This window comes from Hypomesus transpacificus, chromosome 14 (genome assembly GCF_021917145.1).
Source record: "Hypomesus transpacificus isolate Combined female chromosome 14, fHypTra1, whole genome shotgun sequence".
NCBI classification, from domain to species: domain Eukaryota; kingdom Metazoa; phylum Chordata; class Actinopteri; order Osmeriformes; family Osmeridae; genus Hypomesus; species Hypomesus transpacificus.
The window spans coordinates 16686635-16708607 of record NC_061073.1 but is presented as its reverse complement, the minus strand read 5'-3'; the positions used below and the strand labels follow the sequence as shown (position 1 = coordinate 16708607).

The 21973-nt window shown below is 49.4% G+C and overlaps 3 protein-coding genes across 14 annotated transcripts in view; 2 read left to right on the top strand and 1 right to left on the bottom strand.

The window, feature by feature from the left end:
- Nucleotides 1–204: 204 nt before the first annotated feature.
- Nucleotides 205–2644, top strand: kxd1 (KxDL motif containing 1). Of its 3 annotated transcripts, none has more exons than XM_047035066.1 (5): nucleotides 205–591; nucleotides 993–1097; nucleotides 1227–1528; nucleotides 1665–1914; nucleotides 1955–2644. In XM_047035066.1, the coding sequence occupies exons 2-4, from the start codon at nucleotides 1003–1005 to the stop codon at nucleotides 1910–1912; spliced, it is 645 nt and encodes a 214-aa protein (XP_046891022.1). In that variant the 5' UTR covers nucleotides 205–591; nucleotides 993–1002; the 3' UTR covers nucleotides 1913–1914; nucleotides 1955–2644. The 3 variants fall into 3 exon arrangements, with proteins under 3 accessions (XP_046891022.1, XP_046891021.1, XP_046891023.1); XM_047035067.1 differs by having other exon boundaries at nucleotides 219–591; nucleotides 1227–1379; nucleotides 1482–1528; nucleotides 1665–2644; XM_047035065.1 differs by having other exon boundaries at nucleotides 1665–2644.
- A 1259-nt stretch (nucleotides 2645–3903) lies between these two features.
- LOC124477317 (endoplasmic reticulum-Golgi intermediate compartment protein 2) lies at nucleotides 3904–11093 on the top strand. Of its 4 annotated transcripts, none has more exons than XM_047035058.1 (14): nucleotides 3904–4205; nucleotides 4429–4579; nucleotides 4728–4836; nucleotides 4999–5045; nucleotides 5167–5234; nucleotides 5435–5475; nucleotides 5780–5881; nucleotides 6053–6142; nucleotides 6272–6327; nucleotides 6428–6526; nucleotides 6866–6963; nucleotides 7071–7233; nucleotides 10336–10415; nucleotides 10529–11093. In XM_047035058.1, exons 2-14 carry the CDS (start codon nucleotides 4474–4476, stop codon nucleotides 10613–10615), a joined length of 1146 nt encoding a protein of 381 aa, XP_046891014.1. In that variant the 5' UTR covers nucleotides 3904–4205; nucleotides 4429–4473; the 3' UTR covers nucleotides 10616–11093. The 4 variants fall into 4 exon arrangements, with proteins under 4 accessions (XP_046891014.1, XP_046891013.1, XP_046891012.1 ...); XM_047035057.1 differs by having other exon boundaries at nucleotides 3904–4187; nucleotides 10336–10448; nucleotides 10529–11090; XM_047035056.1 differs by having other exon boundaries at nucleotides 10336–10448; nucleotides 10529–11088.
- Nucleotides 11094–14467: 3374 nt separating this feature from the next.
- Nucleotides 14468–21973, bottom strand: part of LOC124477310 (membrane-associated guanylate kinase, WW and PDZ domain-containing protein 2-like) — a 44734-nt gene continuing 37228 nt past the window's right edge. For 4 of the 7 annotated variants that reach the window (XM_047035031.1, XM_047035035.1, XM_047035032.1 and 1 more), the window contains exons 17-23: nucleotides 21428–21613; nucleotides 20732–21038; nucleotides 19797–20022; nucleotides 19418–19582; nucleotides 19146–19284; nucleotides 17920–17955; nucleotides 14468–15297 (exon numbers count right to left, since the gene is read on the bottom strand). In XM_047035031.1, coding sequence (XP_046890987.1) covers nucleotides 14645–15297; nucleotides 17920–17955; nucleotides 19146–19284; nucleotides 19418–19582; nucleotides 19797–20022; nucleotides 20732–21038; nucleotides 21428–21613 — 1712 coding nt within the window. In that variant the 3' untranslated portion in view covers nucleotides 14468–14644. Of the gene's footprint in view, nucleotides 15298–17866; nucleotides 17956–19145; nucleotides 19285–19417; nucleotides 19583–19796; nucleotides 20023–20731; nucleotides 21039–21427; nucleotides 21614–21973 lie in introns of all 7 variants that reach the window. The other 3 variants (XM_047035037.1, XM_047035033.1, XM_047035036.1) reach the window with 3 other exon arrangements.

Sequence of the window (21973 nt, the reverse complement as noted above, 5' to 3'; positions counted from 1 at the left end):
GCACGAACAGCTCTTGTTCGGGCATAGTTTTTTCCCAACTGAGCATTAGGTGTGTTCGACTTCATGCAGCGACGGCTGCGCCGACAGACGGCTGACTTGAAGCTGAGAATGCCATTGGCTGCTTCGGCGCCGCTACCGCTGTGTGATGTCGAACACAATACTGTTCATGTCTTATGCCTTGCGAGAGCTAGCTTAGTGCAGCTCAGTCAACTCAAGATGGCTGAAACCAGAGCGGAGAGCAAGTCAAACTGACTGGCGGCAAGTTCTGTTTTAATTAGGCCGAAATGTTGAAATGCTGATCCAAACAACGTCAATTGCGGCACTGGACTCCGTTGGATTACAAAAATTGATAGTGGGAAACTAAGCCCATTCTAAATTGTACAACACACACACACACACACACAGATGTGTGATGCCCACGGAAGGTCCCCATTTTAACACTACTGGAGTCAAAATCACGTGATACTATACTGTACATAATACGGAAGCAGGAGGATGTAAACACTTCAGTGATTGAAATAAGATTGTAGAAAAGTCTATAAATAAAATAGACTTCTCCTATTAACGTAGAGCACAAGTGACACCTTAACCGTAAGTAGCTACCCAGCTCACTTGATTAGAAAGCAGCTAGTTGGACGCCACGGTACGGTAGCTAGCTTTAGCTTTAAGCACTGATCTAGGCTAGTGGAGACGTATCAGAGATCAGATGGGCTACCACCCTGCTTAGTACTAGTAGTTTAGTTAGAGTTAGACTCCATGAATCTCGTTATTAGTAACACGTATGCGTTGAGTGATAATGTACAGATGAAGTCAGTATAATAATGTTGTGGTCGTGTGAGGTGGCTCGGACAAAGAACAATTGTCAATGGACCCCTGTTAGCTAGTATGCTAAAGACGTAACCTTCAGTAGAGCTCAAGTTAGAAACGGTCTGCAGCGTTTTGTAAACATATCTCTAGTGTATTAGTCAATATTGTTGTCGTCTTCGCTGTAGAAAAGCCAGCATGGAGCCCACTGCTTCAGGGATGTTCTGTAACAGGATGCTGAGCATGGTCAACTCGGAGGACGTTAACGCCATTATCCAAGCCCAGAGACACATGTAAGCAACCAGAACGTGCCTGAAACGCCAGCGAGACCAACATGAGTGTGTTAAAAATGCCCAGCTCTGCATGCTTTAAATCATTGTAAACAACACTGGGTGTATATTGACTGTTGGGTCTCATTCTAGGCTGGACCGCTTTGAGAAAACGAACGAGATGCTGATAAACTTCAACGGACTTTCCAACGTGCGTCTGCAGCAGGTGAATGAACACTTCCTTATCCACACAAGGACCCTGGTGGAGATGAAGAAGGACCTGGACAGCATCTTCAGAAGGATCAGGTGCATTGCAGGTCACAATCATCCTCTCCTCGCCATGTCCCTCTCCTTTCCTCTCTTCTCCAAACTGCTCTCCTCTAATATGCATGGTGTGCTATCCTCCAGGACACTGAAGGGAAAGATTGCCAAACAGTACCCTGAGGCATTCAGCAGTGAGTATTAGTTTTTCCCTACCTTGCATCAAGTTACACCCCACCTTTGGGTTACAATATATTGTTGTTATTATTGGTCGTAGTAGTCTATGCAGGTTGCTGGGATACAGTGCTTCATCACTCTGGCTCCTCACAGATGTCCATGAGACCCCTACCCTGGAGGATGATGATGATGACTTTGGCCTGATCCCACCCAGCATTGCCACGACAACAGCCGCCACCTCAGAGCAGAGTACTGAGTCATGTGACACAAGCCCGGGCCTTGTGTCGCCCGCCATCAGCCGCTGCTCTGAAGACCTATCAGAGCCCCAAGACACACCCACCTCCGACTGGCCTGCAGCAGAGCTGCGGGACGAGGGCCCAGACTCTGTCCCTGCGGAGTAGAGATCTAGGACCTGATCTAGACTCTGTCCCTGTGGAGTAGAGATCTAGGACCTGATCTAGACTCTGTCCCTGTGGAGTAGAGATCTAGGACCTGATCTAGACTCTGTCCCTGTGGAGTAGAGATCTAGGACCTGATCTAGACTCTGTCTCTGCGGAGTAGAGATCTAGGACCTGATCTAGACTCTGTCCCTGTGGAGTAGAGATCTAGGACCTGATCTAGACTCTGTCCCTGCGGAGTAGAGATCTAGGACCTGATCTAGACTCTGACGTCTATTGAAGCTATTGGTCAGACTTGGCTGATGTTTTATGAGAAGAAGATCACTTGTCTCTACTCCAGGAGCGAATGAAGAAAATGGTTGTGATAGGAATGCTCCAGATGCTATGCCTCCAGCCCCTAACATGGAACAGAATACTTCTGTGGGGGCATAGGTCCTTCACTTGTGTGTGTGCACAAGTGTGTCTTTTTTAATCACTATTTAGCTTGAAGACATCCGTGTTCAGAGGTAGTGAACTTGGTTAGTTATGCCTGCTCAAACAAGATGTATGTAATTATAACCATAGCTATCTAAACATCTCAGTGTTGTTTAAGTAATTGAAACTTGTTTTATGTAAAAACACTTGTTTAAAGTTATGTGTAACCTAATTTCTTAAATTTTTGAATTTGGGCGTATTTGCATATAATTAATGTAAAGCTCATGGTTAAATACTTTGAAAAAGCGTCATATCTTCAATGTACGGTGGCCCTGAAGTGCAAATGACACCCCCTAATATGAGTACATCCCCCAAATGAAAATACTCCCCCCCAATACGAGTCAACTCCCCCCAAATCGGATGACTTGTTCACCTCCCCCCAAAAATGAAAATACTCCCCCCCAATACGAGTCAACTCCCCCCAAATCGGATGACTTGTTCACCTCCCCCCAATACAAAAACGCGCTCCCCCCCCAATACGAGTCAACTCCCCCCAAATCGGATGACTTGTTCACCTCCCCCCAATACAAAAACGCGCTCCCCCAAATGGAAAACGACATTACATTAACTCAAAAACACATTACATTAACTCTGAACGGAAAGGGTAGGTACTACACTTTAGCGCTGATTGGATGCAGTAGGATAACTGACAAGAAATAAGAAATTGATTGACAGAAGTACAAAATGCAATAGCCTGACAGAGTTACGTGCACCAGGACATTTATTTGGGTATCGAAGCATGTAGCATAGGCTATGTATGCAAAAGCATAAATTGCGTGTTAAACGTAAACATCGATAGCCAAACAACTAGTCCACGTAACTCTGTCATTATCATAAAATAATCGTTTTGATTTGAAGGAAAGAGGAAACATTAATGTTTACAATTCAGAGTCATTACACTACTCTTTATTTTAATCAGGGTAATTCCTATGAAATAATCTTAGATCTGCTGTTAACGTTTCACAATATAAGTAGCCTAGCCTATGCGCACGCTAAAAACGCAGTTGAAGGAATCAGGACTTTTCAGAAGAAAAAACTAATAGTCCACTACAAAAGTATGAAATACCACAATGACAGAGTAACGTGGACCAGGATAGTAGTTTGGCTATCGATTTTTACATTTATCTCGAAATACTTTTGCCTAAGAAGCCTACTATTTGCTACATTCTTCGATAGCCAAACAAATGTTCTGGTGCACGTAACTCTGCCAGGCTATTGCATTTTGTACTTCTGTCGATCAATTTCTTATTTCTTGTTAGTTAGCCTACTGCATCCAATCAGCGCTAAAGTGTAGTACCTACCCTTTCCGTTCAGAGTTAATGTAATGTGTTTTTGAGTTAATGTAATGTCGTTTTCCATTTGGGGGAGCGCGTTTTTGTATTGGGGGGAGGTGAACAAGTCATCCGATTTGGGGGGAGTTGACTCGTATTGGGGGGGAGTATTTTCATTTTTGGGGGGAGGTGAACAAGTCATCCGATTTGGGGGGAGTTGACTCGTATTGGGGGGGAGTATTTTCATTTGGGGGACGTACTCATATTAGGGGGTGTCATTTGCACTTCAGGGCCACCGTATCAATGTGATTAAATACGTACTCGAATGGTGACGTAAACTGTTAAAATCGCCTTTATTCCCCTCCCACCAGCAGAGGGCGCCATGTAAATATCGATGTGCTTTTTGAAGGGTTAAAGTTCAGTTAAATGTGGAAAGAGTTGAAATCCCAAACACAAAATTTATGAATCAGACAAGTTCCGTATGTGAAAGCTTGATACGATGGACTGATATAAAACAACGCATTTTCCACAAGGCAGGTTTTAAGACCAAGGTATTGTACTGACAACTGGCGCAATCAGCGTCGGAAGCATAGTGATTATAGCTAACAAGCAACTAACCAACCTCAGCGATATCAATGCTAGACAGCAGTAGCCTACTAGCTAGCCAGTGCGTCTGTGTGTTCCTTAGACTTGTTTCTAATCCCTCATGCCCATATGAGTGATGCGTCTTTCATCTCAAACATGATCTGATATAGAATGTGTTGTTCCTGTCAGTGTTGTACTGGTAATGAGGGATTCTGAGCAATCCAGTTCCCGAAGATGAGGAGGTTGTCCCGAAAGAAGGCTTTCAGCCTGGTGAGAGAGTTAGACGCTTTTCCTAAAGTTCCCGAAAGTTACGTGGAGACCACAGCAACTGGCGGAACAGGTGAGGGAGTTAGTACAAGGTGTTCATGTATTGCAAACAATGTGTTGTCACAGCTGCAATTTCTTCATGCTGCATTCACCTCCGTCTAGAATGAGGTTGTTAAATTAGGCCTACATGATCAGTTATGTCCTCTTTCTGCGTCCAACAGTGTCTTTGGTGGCCTTCAGTTTCATGGCTCTGCTTGCTTTCCTGGAGTTCTTTGTGTATCGAGACACATGGATGAAGTATGAATATGAAGTTGACAAAGACTTCTCCAGGTGAAGCAGCCGTTTGTCATAAAAGTAAAAATTAAATATACCAAAGAGTTGAAGTGTTTCTGTCATCTCTCCCAGCTCAGTGTCAGATGTCACACTCACCACAGACTACTGTCATTCAGTATCGCTATGATTTCATGTCTTGCACCCTCTCTTGCTTTGCAGTAAATTAAGAATAAATGTTGACATCACCGTTGCCATGAGGTGCCAGTGTAAGTATACTGTTGTACCTTATTCCTTCTGCTTACTGTAACCACAAAATATGTGGGAATGGCACCATCCTTCATTGTGTCCATGAACTGGTGTGTGTGTGTGTGCGCGCGCCGCGCGCAGTTGTGGGGGCGGACGTGCTGGACTTAGCAGAGACCATGGTGGCATCTGATGGGCTGAAGTACGAGCCAGTGAGTAGAACCTCCAACTTCGTCCAATAGCAGGACAGAACCACCAGTCTCGTCCAATAGCAGGACAGAACTGCATGGATAGATTAAACATCCACTACAAGACACAATGGCTGAACACATCCTATTATCATAATGCTGCATTGTGGGTGAATGTATAATCTGCATACTTTCCTGATGGTATTTGTGTTGTTTCTGTTTAGGTCATGTTTGAGCTCTCACCCCAGCAAAGACTGTGGCACATGTAAGACCCTGTACTGCATTTTCAGGTATCCAAGGCAAAATATTTAAGATTGTTGGGTTTGTAATGTTAGTGACAGCTGTCTCTTTTTGCTTTGTCTATCCTTCTTCTCCATCTGTCCATTTTTTATCTTTGTTCTCCGCTTACTCCTCCTTTGGACTCCCTTCCTTGGACCATTCTTCCCTTCATTCCTATCCTCTACCTCTCTCCCACGCTCCTCCCTCCCTTCATCACTCCTTTACCTTGCCCTCCATCTCCCTCCATCTCCCTCCATCTCCCTCTCTCTCCCTCTCTCCTCACCTCCCAGGACTCTGCTGCACATCCAGGATCGTCTCAGGGAGGAACACTCTCTGCAGGATGTTCTCTTCAAGACTGCCATGAAAGGAGCCCCAACAGCCCTTCCCCCCAGGTCTGACCCCCCCCCACAGCCCTTACCCCCAGGTCTGCCCCCCCCCCCCCACAGCCCTTCCCCCCAGGTCTGACCCCCCCCCCCCCCCCCCCCCCCCCCCCCCCCCAGCCTTTCCCCCAGGTGAAGGTTTTATTAGGTGAAGTGACCAGGTGTGTTGTTCTTGTTGTCCAGGGAGGACGGCCAGCCCCTGCATGCTTGCAGGATACACGGACACCTCTACGTTAACAAGGTGGCAGGGAACTTCCACATCACCGTAGGAAAGTATGTGTTTCCAAGGCAACCCAGTTTACACGCACACTCACTACTACTACCCAGCTTCTGCTCAGCGTGTGTCTGCTGATGATGTGTGGTGCTAGAACAGTGTGTAGATAACCTTGTTCCTCACCGCAGGGCCATCCCTCATCCCAGAGGCCACGCCCATTTAGCTGCTCTGGTCAGCCATGACTGTAAGTCTCTTTCTCTCTCTTCTTTCACGTTTGCGGTCTCTCAATATAAGCATGTAATAAATTCCATTGATTGATTATTGATGTTTTGCGGATGTGTCAGCGTTTAACTTCTCCCACCGCATCGATCACCTGTCTTTTGGGGAGGAGATCCCAGGCATCTTAAACCCTCTGGACGGGACGGAGAAGGTCTGCACCAGCCGTAAGTCCTTCACCATAGAACAACTGCACACTTAGTTTATCTACAGCAGGGTTCTCCAATCCTGGTCCTCGAGGGCCGCTGTCCTGTATGTTTTAGATGTTTCCCTGCTGCAGAACACCTGATTCAAATGAATGGGTTGTTATCAAGCTCTGTGGAAGCGGGGTAATGACCATTCATTTGAATCAGGTGTGCTGGAGCAGGGAAACATCTAAAAACATTCAGGACAGTGGCCCTTGAGGACCAGGATTGGAGAACCCTGATCTACAGCACTATACATGGATGGATAGTTTGAACACTTCTGTTTCTTCTGATAATGCGTGAATACTTTTGTCTCTTCAGACAACCAGATGTTCCAATACTTCATCACCATAGTGCCCACCAAGCTCAACACCTACCAGATCTCTGCCGAGACACACCAGTACTCTGTCACCGAGCGGGTAGGTCAGGGTCGAAGGTCAGGGTCGAAGGTCAGGGTCGAAGGTCAGTGGTCAGGTTTGGGGGGGTGATGCATTTCTGAGTTCTGTATGTGTGGTCACCCCTCTAGGACCGTGTGATCGACCACGCAGCAGGAAGCCACGGTGTCTCTGGGATCTTCATGAAGTATGACATCAGCTCTCTCATGGTGACGGTTACCGAGCAACACATGCCACTGTGGAAGTTCCTGGTCCGGCTCTGTGGCATCGTTGGGGGCATCTTCTCCACGACAGGTATTCACCTGGTGCACATCTGGTATTCCCTGGTGCACATATGGTATTCACCTGGTGCACATCTGGGGCCAGTTCTCCATATGTCGCTAACTCAGTTAGCTGGATTTGATTGTTGACGATTTGTCGTTATCTTGGATTGTTCAGTTCTTCGAAGCTCATCCTGGACTTGCTGTCATAGCAACAGGTCTGCAAGCTTAAACCTGCTCGGGAGCAGGTTTATTTTATGTTAACACGATTCGATTGAGGCTTTACAAGCAGAGGTGATACAGGAAGTCTGTCACAGACATGTCTTGTCCGTTTTTACTACAGGAACCTGTTGCAGAAGGTGCAAGAAAAATTTGCAGAATTTAACACGAAACTGAATGAATTGCTCATTGCGTGATAGATAGGCTCCTTAAGCACAGCATGATATGCTAGCCTATACTTTTGGAGAGGATAGCCTATCGTTTTTTTGTGAGGGTGTCATTTGCATAATTTATTTGTTGAAACCACATCATATGATTTAAAGATGATAAATGAAAATATGAAAGTGAAAAAAAATAATAATAATATATATATATATATAGGCCTAGCTTACTGTAATAAGCGATAACATGTGTGGTCACTACTCTACATTTAATTTGGTCTGCTACTTTTTGCTAGCCTTCTTTCTTGGATATTGCAGACTGAGGTGTTCCCTGGCGTTCTTATTAAATCTTCAAATTCGGAATAACTTTCGAGCAAGCTGTTGCGCTGTTGGCTCTGGAAAAAACAGGGCGCTCATTTTGGCCATGGTGAGCAGCCATAGACTTATGTGAGCAGCCAATAGCAGCGTTGCTGATCAAGGTTTCTACTATCGATACATACCCCCTGTTAGACCAACACATAACTCAAACCACCTACAGTGCCCTCCAAAAGTATTGGAACAGTGAGGCCAATTCCTTTATTTTTGCTGTAGACTGAAAACATTTGGGCTTGACATCAAACGATGAATGTGAAACCAGAGATCAACGTTTCAGCTTTTATTTCCAGGTATTTACATCAGGATCTGATGCACAAATTAGAAAATATCACCTTTTTGTTCCAACCCACCCATTTGTCACGTGAGCAAAAGTATTGGAACATGTGACTGACAGGTGTGTTTTGTTGCCCAGGTGTGTCCTATTACATACATTATTCAATCAATAAATACCACTGAATGTCTACACTCAGGTTCAGATTGGGTAAGATAGGTTTTGTCTATGCAGACTGTATTCAGAGGTGAAAACAACATGAAAACCAGAGCGCTGTCTTTGGGTGAAAAACAAGCAATTGTGAGTCTTAGAGAAGATGGAAAATCAATCAGAGCCATTGCAGAAACATTGGCCATAGCCAGTACAACCATTTGGAATGTCCTGAAGAAGAAGAAAACTACTGGTGTACTAAGTAACAGACGTTGAACAGGTAGACCAAGGAAAACATCAACAGTTGATGACAGAAACATTGTGAGAGCTGTAAAGAAAGACCCTAAAACAACTGCTAGTGAGATCAGCAACAACCTCCAGATGGCAGGAGTGAAGGTATCACTATCTACTGTTCGCAGAAGACTTCATGAACAAAAGTACAAGGGCTACACCAGAAGATGCAAACCACTCATTAGCAAGAAGAATAGGAAGGCCAGGCTGGAATTTGCCAAAAAGTACAGAGATGAACCTCAAAAATTCTGGGACAAAGTTTTATGGACTGATGAGACAAAGATTAACTTTTACCAAAGTGATGGAAAGGCTAAAGTTTGGAGAAAGAAAGGAACTGCTCATGATCCCAAACACACAAGCTCATCTGTGAAACACGGTGGAGGTAATGTCATGGCTTGGGCTTGCATGGCTTCTTCTGGGACGGGCTCATTAATCTTCATTGAGGATGTAACACATGATGGCAGCAGCAAAATGAACTCGGAAGTCTACAGAAACATTTTGTCTGCCAATTTAAGGAAAGATGCAACCAAACTGATTGGCAGAGCCTTCATCATGCAGCAAGATAACGACCCAAAACACACTGCCAAAACAACAAAGGAGTTCATCAGGGGCAAGAAATGGAAGGTATTAGACTGGCCAAGTCAATCTCCAGACTTAAACCCTATAGAGCATGCATTTTACCTGCTTAAGAGGAGACTGAAGGGAGGAACCCCACAAAACAAACAACAACTGAAAGAGGCTGCAGTGAAAGCCTGGGAAAGCATCAAAAAGGAAGAATGCAAAAGTTTGGTGACGTCAATGGGTCACAGACTTGCTGCAGTTATTGATAGCAAAGGATTTGCAACTAAATATTAAGTCTTATTCACTTAAATATGTTTTAAGTATATCTGTTCCAATACTTTTGCTCACATGACAAATGGGTGGATTCAAACAAAATGTGATATTTTCTTAGTTGTGCATCAGATCCTGATGTAAATACCTGGAAATAAAAGCTGAAACGTTGATCTCTGGTCTCACGTTCATTATTTGATGTCAAGCCCAAATGTTTTCAGTCTACAGCAAAAATAAAGGAATTCGCCTCACTGTTCCAATACTTTTGGAGGGCACTGTATACTAATTATAAATAACATGGTGTTCAAAGAACCGAATTAGCCAGATCATGATTAGCACGATGATGTCATCTTGGATGTGTCATTTGATCTCGGATGTAATAAGCGATGTACGGAGAACGGGCCCCTGGTATTCACCTGGTACACATCTGGTATTCACCTAATGCACTACTGGAAAAATATATATTGTATACATTGACCTGGTGTATGTCATATTACGTCCAGTTGGCAAATTAAGATGAATTGTTTCTAGAACTTGTTTTTAAATATGTCATCCAAGTCTTACACACATCCTGACAATGACTGTCCCAACACTCCCCCACTCACAGAGCCCTGACCCCCCACCACCCTGTCTGACCCCCACCACCCTGTCTGACCCCCACCACCCTGTCTGACCCCCCCACCACCCTGTCTGACCCCCACCACCCTGTCTGACCCCCCACCACCCTGTCTGACTCCCCCACCACCCCCCCACCACCCTGTCTGACCCCGCACCACCCTGTCTGACCTCCACCACCTTGTCTGACCTGCACCACCCTGTCTGACCCCTCCCTCCGCAGGCATGCTCCATGGCGTGGGGGGGTTCTTAGTGGATGTGGTCTGCTGTCGCTTCCAGCTGGGCGCCTACAAACCACAGGAGGCAAGTCCTAACCTTAACCCCAAACCACAAGAGGCAAGTCCCCCACAACACTCCCCTCAGACTGTGTGTCTGTGTCTGTCATGCTCACCCTCCCTTTCATCTCTCTCATTCAGGAGAGGTTACTGGATGATCATTTGCACCCGCAGGAGGACCAGGTGGATGCCCAGGATCCCCCCCCCACAGGAAATCATACCCACTGACGCAAATCTTTTAATGGATGGCCAAGATTTATCCTTGTAGCCTATTGGCTAGTTTGTTTTCTTATAGGAAGTGTTTTCAACACAGACTAGTAAGAGCATTCACATCAGCACAAAGTGTCATTTACCAATCAGATGAGTACACTGGACTGTTTTACCCGGTAACTAGCTGATACTATCGGCTGATCTCAGGGTGATGCAACAAATTTATACACCAAGACCTGGTAGTGTTGGGTAGGATACTTGTGTGAGGGGTGCGGGGCTTAGGCCAGTCTGCCTGTCAATCTCGTACATTTTGAGACATGAAATAAAAAATGAGGCAAAAAGTCATTACTACTTGCAATAATAAAACACCACCTGTACACATTTCTGTCTAGTATTCTTAGAACCATCGGTCATTTCTGTTAAATGTGGTTAAAGGTAAACATTTTCTCTAGGGATGGGCGAACGATGCCTTGTGAAGCTTTGGTGGTTTCTTCCGGATTGTGCCGGCCCAAAGAGCCGAACTATCTGCGCTTTGAAAATGAACAGCGTCATCTAGCAGCCGTTTAAACTGGCTGAATGAGGCGTAGTGGTTGTCTCCGACGGTAGACTACCCTACGTTATTCAATATTTAATTAAGGCTACATGTGTTCATTTTGATCTGATATTAGTGCTCACACATTAAAATGTTGTGATACATCCGTAGGCCTTTAGAATTATGTCATTTTCTCACAGTAAAATGACATAATTAATGAATAAAAATGAATAAATGCAGTAAAAGTTAAAGAATATCGTACGAGATTCACTGGACTGGGGCGCGAACTTGGGATCCCAGATTCGCATTAACAATATGTAGTCGTATAACGCTTTAACCAACTACACCACCGAAGAGACCATTACTTGTTAAAGCGGTTGGACGGCCTTTATACGATATGGTCTTTATATCAAGTAAACTAGATAACACAGATTTTTTCTTAACATTTGTTATATGTAGGTCTATTGTGAACTGGGGGAACTTTATTTTTACAAATTATTATTACTGTTGACAATGTTGACGAATCATCAACATTTGTTTTCTGGGCACTGTATAGACCTACCTAGTCCTATCATGTTACGTTTCATTTCAATAAAATAACACAACACAAATGCACGGATTTATAATTATTACTATACGGATTTGGCTAAATAATAATGACTGATGGAAGAAACTAGCGATGCCTGGTGCTGCTTCTCTGACAATGTGAGATTTGTCTTTAACAAGAAACGGTGGCTTCGTTCCTTCCATGGCTCTGGTTCAGAAGAGCGGCAAAACTTCGAACCAGTTCGTGACGTTTGAAGCATTGAACGTCATCTGTCACGTGGTTTCGTAATTTGATACAAGCTCCAAAACACTTTCGAAACTGTGCGTATTGGTTTTGCGACACAAGCATCGATGCGTCAGTGCCATACGTCCCATCCCTAATTTTCTCTACGTGCAAGCAGGCATATGAGCTGTTATCTAACACATGAGGGTGAGTCACCAGGAATACTTTACACCATGTCAAGAGTTTATTTGACAGCATGTCAGAATAGCTTTCAGTAAACAAGTATTTTATTTTATTTTTTAGCAAAATGTAATATCGTACTGTCGCATTTCATAAAAATAGTTGTTCACGTCTTTGAAACTACAGTATCAATGATACGGTAACCCATAGGAGTACAACAGTACAGGGTGAGTAACACTCAGGTAACACGACAGATATACTGATCTCAATGGGCTCCATGAGAGGGGCAGCCTTCACACACACCGTTAGGGCATCAGGGTTTTTCTGTGTACGAACGACTCAGCAACAGCAGTCAGCTCAGCCTTGACACGGAGGGCGGAAGCATCATCAACGCGCTTAGCTTTGCACTCTAATGTGGTTTTTACAGTTTCAGATGATAAAAATCTACACACATTCAGTCTGTGGGCTTCAATGACAGAGGCCATCTTGGACTGGAGCCGAAATAGGGAACTTCAGTAAATGTTTTCCTCTACGGTCAGACATGAAGCAGACACCTTACCAGTCTAAATGATACGCTCAGCCAGAATTCCCTCTACACACGGGGCAGACTTATTCAATATTGGCACTACTGCAATATCTGTATCCTGTAATTGTATGAATGGTAACTTGGCATTAACTCTGCGTTCGCTCCATTGATGAGTTGGAATTAAAGTGAAATTCTGCTGCACCAACACTTCTTTAAGGAACGCTGGTGGTGCTTCAGTGACCACAGTCTTGCTGAGATGGGGGAGGGGTCTTAGGTTAGGGGCCAGCCTGGCTCCCTACAGGCCTTGGGGCCAACCACGATAGCTCTACACCTTTGGGTGGCAAAGTAATCTACAGTCAGGAAATTGATTGTTTCTGCCCATGAGAGAACAGGAAAATACACTGTCTGATATGTGTAACTTTATATCTCTCACATCAACTTTGCATTCTGTTTGCCCACGCAATAAAATGACCCGCTATCGCCATGGTAACAGCTCTGCATTCGTTTCAGTAAGGCACTCCGCCCCGCCCCCTATACCATGCCCCTCCCATCCACCTAGGCCCCTCCCACAGTGGTGTGGCTCCGGTAGCACAGTAAAGGCATAGACATGAAAACACAGAACGGTTTCAGTTCTTTGTAGGAACATGGAACAGGTCTCTGTACTCTGCAGTGACTGGTTCACCCAATGGTGGCTAGAGAGCCTGATCCACCAATCAACTTGCAGCTAAATAACACAAGCCTTCTGATTGGTAATAAATCCATAGGTACCGAAAACTCAAGTCTATTGATGTTCCTGTCTTGTCCCACAGCTTGTTTTTTCCAGTAAACAGTCACACAGCAGATGCTCTCTCCATTCTACCTCTAGGGGGAGCAAGAGTCCCTCATCATATTTGAAACTGCAGCCGACAGACTCAAAATCATGCACCTGACAGGTTGTTTGTCTGGAGAATTCCTCAGTCCAATGACACAATGGTCTGTGTTCCTGTGTGATGACACTCCATTGTGTGTCCCACTTTGATGACATGCTATTTCCTGTCCTCCTTTGATGACACGCTGGTTTGCCTCCATAAATCGTTGATCTTCATTGATATGTATATATTGTCCAGGCCATGGGAATTTGTTTCTGTGAAAACGGTCCCATGGAGGACTGTTCTTACAAGGTATCTAACTACAACAACGCTTCAAAAAACATCAACAGGGATGCTTTTGAGCTGACAAAAATGTACATATTTTTCAAATGTTTACATTTACAGTATATGATATATTGATAGGCATGTATAATGTAACATGTGTATCTTTAACAGAAATGTCCTCGATGTTAGTGCCGCATCCCTGGGTGATCCCACTTCCACAGGTGTCCCTCCATCCTCTCCCTCTCTGACCCACCCAGACCTCCATACCCCTCCCCTTTAGATTCCTATCAACTGTCCAATCAGCTTGTGATGCGCTTGGCTGGTCCGAGGCTAGAGAGAGGAGAGAGAAGAGGGATAGAGAGGAGGGAGAAGAGGGAGAAAGAGGAGGGAGAGAGAGGAGAGAGAGGAGGGAGAGAGAGAGAAGAGGGAGAGAGAGGAGGGAGAGAGAGGAGGGAGAGAGAGAGAAGAGGGAGAGAGAAGAGAGAGAGGAGAGAGAAGAGGGAGAGAGAAGAGGGAGAGAGAGGAGGGAGAAAGGAGGGAGAGAGAGGAGGGAGAGAGAGGAGGTAGAGAGAGGAGGGAGAGAGAGAGAAGAGGGAGAGAGAGGACAGAGAAGAGGGAGAGAGAAGAGAGAGAGGAGAGAGAAGAGAGAGAGGAGAGAGAAGAGGGAGAGAGAAGAGGGGGAGAGAGGAGAGAGAGGAGAGAGAAGAGGGGGAGAGGGGAGAGAGAGAAGAGAGAAGAGGGGGAGAGGGGAGAGAGGAGAGAAAAGAGGGGGAGAGAGGAGAGGGGGAGAGAGAAGAGGGGAGAACAAGATTCCTCTAGGATGTGACTGTAGGGTTGAATGGAGAGCCTGAGATGAGCCCAGCCAGTCCAGCCTAGTCTTACACAGGCTGACTACACATGATCTGGTCTATCTGCTCACTGTGGAGGTCCAGGACCGGAGGGTGCCGGCCGGTCTGTCCTGCCCAGGAGAGCCCCAGGGCCCTAGAGCACCTGCACTCCCATCCACAGGACCCTCCAGGCCCAGAGAGTGGCAGTAGAGCCCACTGTGACCTAGTGCCCCCTCCTCCACTCTGGGCTGCAGGCCTCTGGGCTCAGGCCTGTCCTTCAGATGCCCAGGGTCAGCTCCATTCAAGCTCACATTCAGGTATGGGTCCCAGGGCCAGGCAGCTTGTGCCTGCTCCTTCTCACCCCCGGGGCTACTGTTCTCTCCATCCCTCCTTTCCATGGACCTTCCCCAGGCAGCTTTCAAGGGCCGGGGCTGCATCTGCCAGTGTCCCCCCTCAACATCTCTAGGCACCGGATAGGTTTCCTGCCCCTGGACTGTGCACCTTGGCTGGGTGGACCTGCCACCTGGGCCCCCTCTTGTGGACCAAAGGTCTGTCTGCTGTGGAGCCAGGCCCACCATGCGTAGAGGGGCTTCTAGAGAGAGCTGGTGAGGGGGGTCTGAGGCGGATGCTGGGTTGGATGAGGCTGGGAAGGGGGGGGGCGTCTGGGGGTCAAGGGTCACTTCCGACAGGGCAGGGTGGGCTGGAGGAAGGGCATCCCTGATGGAGGCACTGTCTACTGGGGGGCAGAGAGACTCAGTAAGACTGGAGGGGAGACATTTACCTGTAAACATGCACTCACACACGCAACTCACACCGCCATATGAAAACCGCATGCCTCCTCTGCATGCTCAGTGCCACATTTGTATCCACTCAGCGTTTCTATGACAACTGGCTCTTCTATGGGTGGGGAGCATCCAGAGAGGTGCAGTGCAGAGAGGTGCAGTGTAGAGAGGTGCAGCGCAGAGAGGTGCAGTGCAGAGAGGTGCAGTGTAAACAGGTGCAGTGCAGAGAGGTGCAGTGCAGAGAGGTGCAGTGTAGAGAGGTGCAGTGTAGAGAGGTGCAGCGCAGAGAGGTGCAGCGCAGAGAGGTGCAGTGCAGAGAGTGTTTAAGGCAGAGCACTGCGAGGCACCAGGAGTCCAGTACCGTTCTTACTACAGTTTTAACCCTGCTGCCCTCCCCCCTGCTGCCCTCGCCCTGCTGCCCTCCCCTCTACTGCCCTCCCCCCTGCTGCCCTCGCCCTGCTGCCCTCCCCCCTGCTGCCCTGCCCCCTGCTGCCCTCCCCCCTGCTGCCCTCCCCTCTGCTGCCCTCCCCCCTGCTGCCCTCGCCCCTGCTGCCCTGCCCCCTGCTGCCCTCGCCCTGCTGCCCTCCCCCCTGCTGCCCTCCCCCCTGCTGCCCTCGCCCTGCTGCCCTCCCCCCTGCTGCCCTCCCCCCTGGTGCTCTGCCCCCTGCTGCCCTCGCCCTGCTGCCCTCCCCCCTGCTGCCCTGCTGCCCTCCCCCCTGCTGCCCTCCGCCCTGCTGCCCTGCCCCCTGCTGCCCTCCCCCCTGCTGCCCTCCGCCCTGCTGCCCTGCCCCCTGCTGCCCTCCCCCCTGCTGCCCTCCCCCTGCTGCCCTCGCCCTGCTGCCCTGCCCCCTGCTGCCCTGCCCCCTGCTGCCCTCCCCCCTGCTGCCCTCGCCCTGCTGCCCTCCCCCCTGCTGCCCTGCCCCCTGCTGCCCTCGCCTCTGCTGCCCTCGCCTCTGCTGCCCTCCCCCCTGCTGCCCCCCCCTCTGCTGCCCTCCCCCCTGCTGCCCTCTCCCTGCTGCCCTGCCCCCTGCTGCCCTCCCCCCTGCTGCCCTGCCCCCTGCTGCCCCCCCCCCCCTCTGCTGCCCTCCCCCCTGCTGCCCTCCCCCCTGCTGCCCCCCCCCTCTGCTGCCCTCCCCCCTGCTGCCCCCCCCCTCTGCTGCCCCCCCCCCTCTGCTGCCCCCCCCCTCTGCTGCCCCCCCCCTCTGCTGCCCCCCCCCTCTGCTGCCCTCGCCCTGCTGCCCTCGCCCTGCTGCCCTCCCCCCTGCTGCCCTGCCCCCTGCTGCCCCCCCCTCTGCTGCCCTCCCCCCTGCTGCCCTCTCCCTGCTGCCCTGCCCCCTGCTGTCCTCCCCCCTGCTGCCCTGCCCCCTGCTGCCCCCCCCCCTCTGCTGCCCTCCCCTCTGCTGCCCTTCCCCCTGCTGCCCTCCCCCCTGCTGCCCTCGCCCCTGCTGCCCTGCCCCCTGCTGCCCTCCCCCCTGCTGCCCTCCCCCCTGCTGCCCTGCCCCCTGCTGCCCTGCCCCCTGCTGCCCTGCCCCCTGCTGCCCTCCCCTCTGCTGCCCTCCCCCCTGCTGCCCTGCCCCCTGCTGCCCTGCCCCCTGCTGCCCTGCCCCCTGCTGCCCTCCCCCCCTGCTGCCCTCCCCCTCTGCTGCCCTCGCCCTCTGCTGCCCTCGCCCTCTGCTGCCCTCGCCCTGCTGCCCTCCCCCCTGCTGCCCTCCCCCCTGCTGCCCTCGCCCTGCTGCCCTCGCCCTGCTGCCCTCGCCCTGCTGCCCTCCCCCCTGCTGCCCCCCCCCCTGCTGCCCCCCCCCCCTGCTGCCCTCCCCCCTGCTGCCCTCCCCCCTGCTGCCCTGCCCCCTGCTGCCCTCCCCCCTGCTGCCCTCCCCTCTGCTGCCCTCGCCCTGCTGCCCTCCCCCCTGCTGCCCTCCCCCCTGCTGCCCTGCCCCCTGCTGCCCTCCCCCCTGCTGCCCTCCCCCCTGCTGCCCCCCCCCTCTGCTGCCCTCCCCTCTGCTGCCCTCCCCCCTGCTGCCCTGCCCCCTGCTGCCCTCCCCCCTGCTGCCCTCCCCCCTGCTGCCCCCCCCCCTCTGCTGCCCTGCCCCCTGCTGCCCTGCCCCCTGCTGCCCTCCCCTCTGCTGCCCTGCCCCCCAGCTGTCCTGCCCCCCTGCTGCCCTGCTGCCCTGCCCCCCTGCTGCCCCCCCTCTCCATCTAGACTTCAAAATCGCATCTACTCATCGAATCACTCATCAGAGATGTGTGCATGGGTTAGGGTTAGTGTGTCTGTCTGTCTGAGAGTGATGACTCTGCCACATGGCACCTCTACATCCCTGAGGGCTTTCTCTACCAAGACCATCCTGAAAACATACAATCACACACTGACATGCACACGCACACATTATTCATGCACACTTACACACACGCTATGTACGTGCCCACACAAGCATGCATACACACCCACTATTGTGTTCACACACATACACAAACACACATTAAGACATTATGGACATGCGGCTAGACGTGCTGGTCACGAACCGTGTCTTTAGAATGTCCCATTAGGAAGAAATAGGGGGAGCTTAGAGTGTCACCTTGCATGCACATGGCCAGGTTGGACGGTACCAGTCCTGAGGGAAGGCAAGTACAAGACTTACACCAGACATGTACTGTTAGTTAGTGATACAGATTCAGATTTCAGCCATCAGGGTTACACCACACACTGGTTAGAGAATCATACGATCATCATCACCAGATAGAAACAACAGTGTGACTGAGTGAAGGTAGATAGAGGTAGAGACTCCAAAGCAGGTGTACTGAGGACCAGCAGAGAGCAGACTGAAGTTGACCTGCTCTGTTAGTGTGCTGTTTCTCTTAGTGAGCAGCAACAATGATAAAGACAGATGTACAGGGGGGGTGGATCAAGCAGGCGTTAGAGAAAGAGGAGGGATGGAAAGAGAAGCAGGGAGATGGAGAGAGCAGGAGGAAAGGAATAAGGGGAGAAGGAGGCAGAGAGAAAGATAGATAGGAATGGAGAGAGAAGTTGGAATGATACAGGGGGTACTCAACAGGCGGACCTGGGCACAATACAATTTGGACCGAAGCCAAAATAAACATTCTAATTTAGTCATGATCTAAGCGAATTTTCATTGGTGCGTGATTTTGCGCTATAGCTTATATTTTGTTCCTAGTAAATCTTCAGTGTCCAATCAGGAGCTGTAATAACTGTAATCACCATGACAACTCACTCACTCAACATTGTGCCGCAACCTCTGTGGGTCACGCAGGTTGTGTGTCATTCGCAACAACGCAGGCTAATTGATTTGCTAATGGTACCTGTTTCTTCCTTGGCAAAAATCATGGTGTGCTCTAAACCCGAAAAGAGCCTGAAAATCTGATGAAAATCAAAAAATTGTATTCCCTAAAATCGCAAATTTCAGACAGAGTGGACTGACAAGTATGCATTTGTGTTGCCGGTGGGGAGCACAACACCGATGTGTTTAATCTGCAAAGAGACGGTTGACCTTGTCAAAACGTGAGACTTCACTATGACACAAAGCATAGACACTTTGAACAAAATGACCCCCAGAAAAATATACCATCACTGTTCCGGACCCTGGACTGAATGGAAATTTGGTGAGTGGACCTTTCGGTTTTCGAATTGAGTACCCCTGGGTTGGAGGGTTAGGGTTCGAGGGCTAGGTTAGGGTTAGGGTTCGAGGGCTAGGTTAGGGTTCGAGGGCTAGGTTAGGGTTAGAGGGTTATGGTTCGAGGGCTAGGTTAGGGTTAAGGGGTTAGAGCCTGTTTTGGAGAGACCCACCATACTCAGGCACCTGCCCTGTGCCTCTCTTCAGGAGCAGCCTAACCCTCCGGCCACCAGCCTTGATCAGCTCAATGGCCCGAGCATGGGTCATGTCCCTGGTGCTGTCCCCATTAATCTCTATGATCTGGTCCCCCACCTGTGGGGGAGGGGGGACATGGGAAGGAGGCGAGAAGGTCTCCAGTTTAGGGACATGTACAGAAGCGGGACTGCAATAAGTCAACAACGCAGCACTACAGTCAGATCTGGAAACAGAAGTGACGTCATCTCACCCTCATCCTGCCATTGCGGATGGCAGGCCCGTCCTCAGCCAGACGCAGCACCAGCAGGTCCATCTTGTACTCCCGCCCCCCACGGATGCTGAAGCCAAAGCCTTTGGCACTCTTCTCCAGCTCCACAGTGAAGTAGTCATAGTCCTGCAGTGGCACCACGCTGAGCTGCAGGGACCCAGACGACAGGGACTGAGGTGTGGACAACACCTGCGTCTGTGGTCATGTGTGAGCATGTGTGTGTGAGAGTATCTTAGATGATTCCTGTTTGTGTGTGTGTGTGTGTGTGCCTTTGTGTGGTCTGGTTGAAAACTCTATTCTTATTAGCTGAAGGATGTCCATTACTTATTATTATCCTACGTCGTTCCTGTGTGAGTGGTACCTGTGGTCTGAAGTCTGGAGGAAACTGTCCGATGGGAAACTGGGCGGTGGCCGGGTGTGGCCGGTAGTCCAGGAGAGGGGGAGGGTGCCGGTAGTCCAACGTTGGCGGTTGCCGGTAGTCTGTTACTGGTGGATGGCGGTAGTCTACTGGGGGTTGCCGGTAGTCAGTGAATGGGGGCTGGCGGATATCCGGTTTAACGTCTTGTCTTGCTTTCACCTCTGATCTACTGACCAATCACAGGTTAGAGAGGAAGATATTGACCAATCACAGGTTAGAGATGAAGATATTGGCCGGATCCTAAGGGGAATTGTCAATCATCATGATCAAGAAAACTGACTGATTATTAGGGTACACCACAGTAGCAGGGGGACCAAGAGGATGATAGGATGATGACGGTCTGGTTTCCTCTGAACAGATCAGCAGTGTAGAGCAGAGGACATATCATCCTGCTAGGCTCTGAAACTTTCATAAAGCTGCAGCCTTCAAGAGAACAAGCCCACAGCGCTGGGAGCTCACAAGCTCTTAATAACTTACTTACTCATACACACACACACACACACACTCAAACACACACTCAGTCAATCCCACACACACACACCTCTCAGATTTTGATGGGGCAAAGTGCCCTGGGGCAGAAAGACATGCATTATTGAGAGGAGATCTGGAGGTGAATTATTCACTGATGCTGTCAGAGTTAAGTGGAGGTTATGCAACAGAGCCTGGGAGAGAAAGAGGCATTCTGGGACAGCTGCACTGGCTCAGGTAGCTGTCAAGGTTCCAGCAGGATAGGATCATAAAACACTTATTCCTCACATGTACACACACACACACACTGATACAGCTTCATACTAATACAGTCTCACACTACCATACCTCTTCAAGACATGTTCTACCGTGTGTACAGTAGGACACAGTTGTTACCAAAGGGGTCTCACCTGCCATCATGGAGGTAGATCTGTGGAGGAGGGGGTCCAGTGGGCTGGCTCACCGGGCTCTGTTGCTGGCCGGGCGGGGTGGGTGCTGGGCCGGGCTGAGGGGCTGGAGATCCTGGCTGGGGGGCCGGTGGTCCTGGCTGGGGGGCCGGTGGTCCTGGCTGGGGGGCCGGTGGTCCTGGTTGGCCCGTTGCTGAGGCGGGCGGGGGGACAGCTGGGCTGGGCTGGGCTACAGGACTGGGCTGGGTCTGGGGACTGTGTTTCTGGGTCAGGGGGCTCTGTTTCTCTGAACCAGGTCCCGAATGGGGATCTGTGATGGGAAGTTGTCATGGTAACATGCTCTAACCTAGCAACAGAGATGTTCTTAGCAACCATTAGGAACAACTCTGTGTGCCCTGAACGGCAGGAGCAGCAGAAGGCTAACACATACCATCGTCCTCGGTCACTCTCCAACCCTCCCACTCTTCATTCTTTTAATTTAATTTACTTCGATTTAATATGCTTCACTGGCGTGCATTTTTGCATTAATGTCCACAGTATATACCAACACATCCAAATATGACAGGGAAAAATCTGCCCTGGGCTGGAGTCAATAGCACTGGACGCCAGACCTGGCATGGCTCAATTCAAACTGCTTTGTTGGCATAAAGTCCTTCCATAAACATGACCAAAGCCAGATTTTCAAAGTATTCCTCTCACCTTCCTCAGGTATGATATGTAGTGTGACGGTCAGCCCAGCATCCTTGATCAGCTTGACGATGTCGGCGTGTGGCATGCTGATGATAGACTGCCCGTTGACAGCCAGGATGCGGTCGCCCACCTTCAGCTTGCCACAGCGGTCAGCAGGACTGCCCTCAATGATGCGTCCAATCTTGTGCGGCACATCTGAAGGGCCACACAGGATAGAGACTCCTATACTGTGTGGACACAACTCATCTTGGCCGATAGCAATATGAATTGATCTAAATTGGCCGATACAGATATTCTTTTATTTGTATGGAAAAACAATGAATGATTTCAGAATACAACATTATCTTTCCCAATGGCATATTTCACTACAGTGTTTAACATTTCATAATGACCTATAGTCAAACTGCCGTAGTAACACATGTTATGGTCTTTATATGATGTCATTTGGTCATAATATCAGGACTCTTCATAATAACACGATGAATCAGCACAGGAGGGTGATCTGGATCTAGTATTGGAAAATCTTTTCATACGATCTTGGTTGATGATGAACCG

Bases quoted from the DNA above. Each gene is read 5' to 3' on its own strand.
- kxd1 (XM_047035066.1), top strand. From the start codon at position 1,003: ATGGAGCCCACTGCTTCAGGGATGTTCTGTAACAGGATGCTGAGCATG. The intron at 1,098-1,226 runs GTAAGCAACCAG...GTCTCATTCTAG, and splicing joins ATCCAAGCCCAGAGACACAT to GCTGGACCGCTTTGAGAAAA. The intron at 1,529-1,664 runs GTGAGTATTAGT...GGCTCCTCACAG, and splicing joins GTACCCTGAGGCATTCAGCA to ATGTCCATGAGACCCCTACC.
- LOC124477317 (XM_047035057.1), top strand. From the start codon at position 4,474: ATGAGGAGGTTGTCCCGAAAGAAGGCTTTCAGCCTGGTGAGAGAGTTA. The intron at 5,882-6,052 runs GTCTGACCCCCC...CTTGTTGTCCAG, and splicing joins CCAACAGCCCTTCCCCCCAG to GGAGGACGGCCAGCCCCTGC. The intron at 6,328-6,427 runs GTAAGTCTCTTT...CGGATGTGTCAG, and splicing joins TGCTCTGGTCAGCCATGACT to CGTTTAACTTCTCCCACCGC.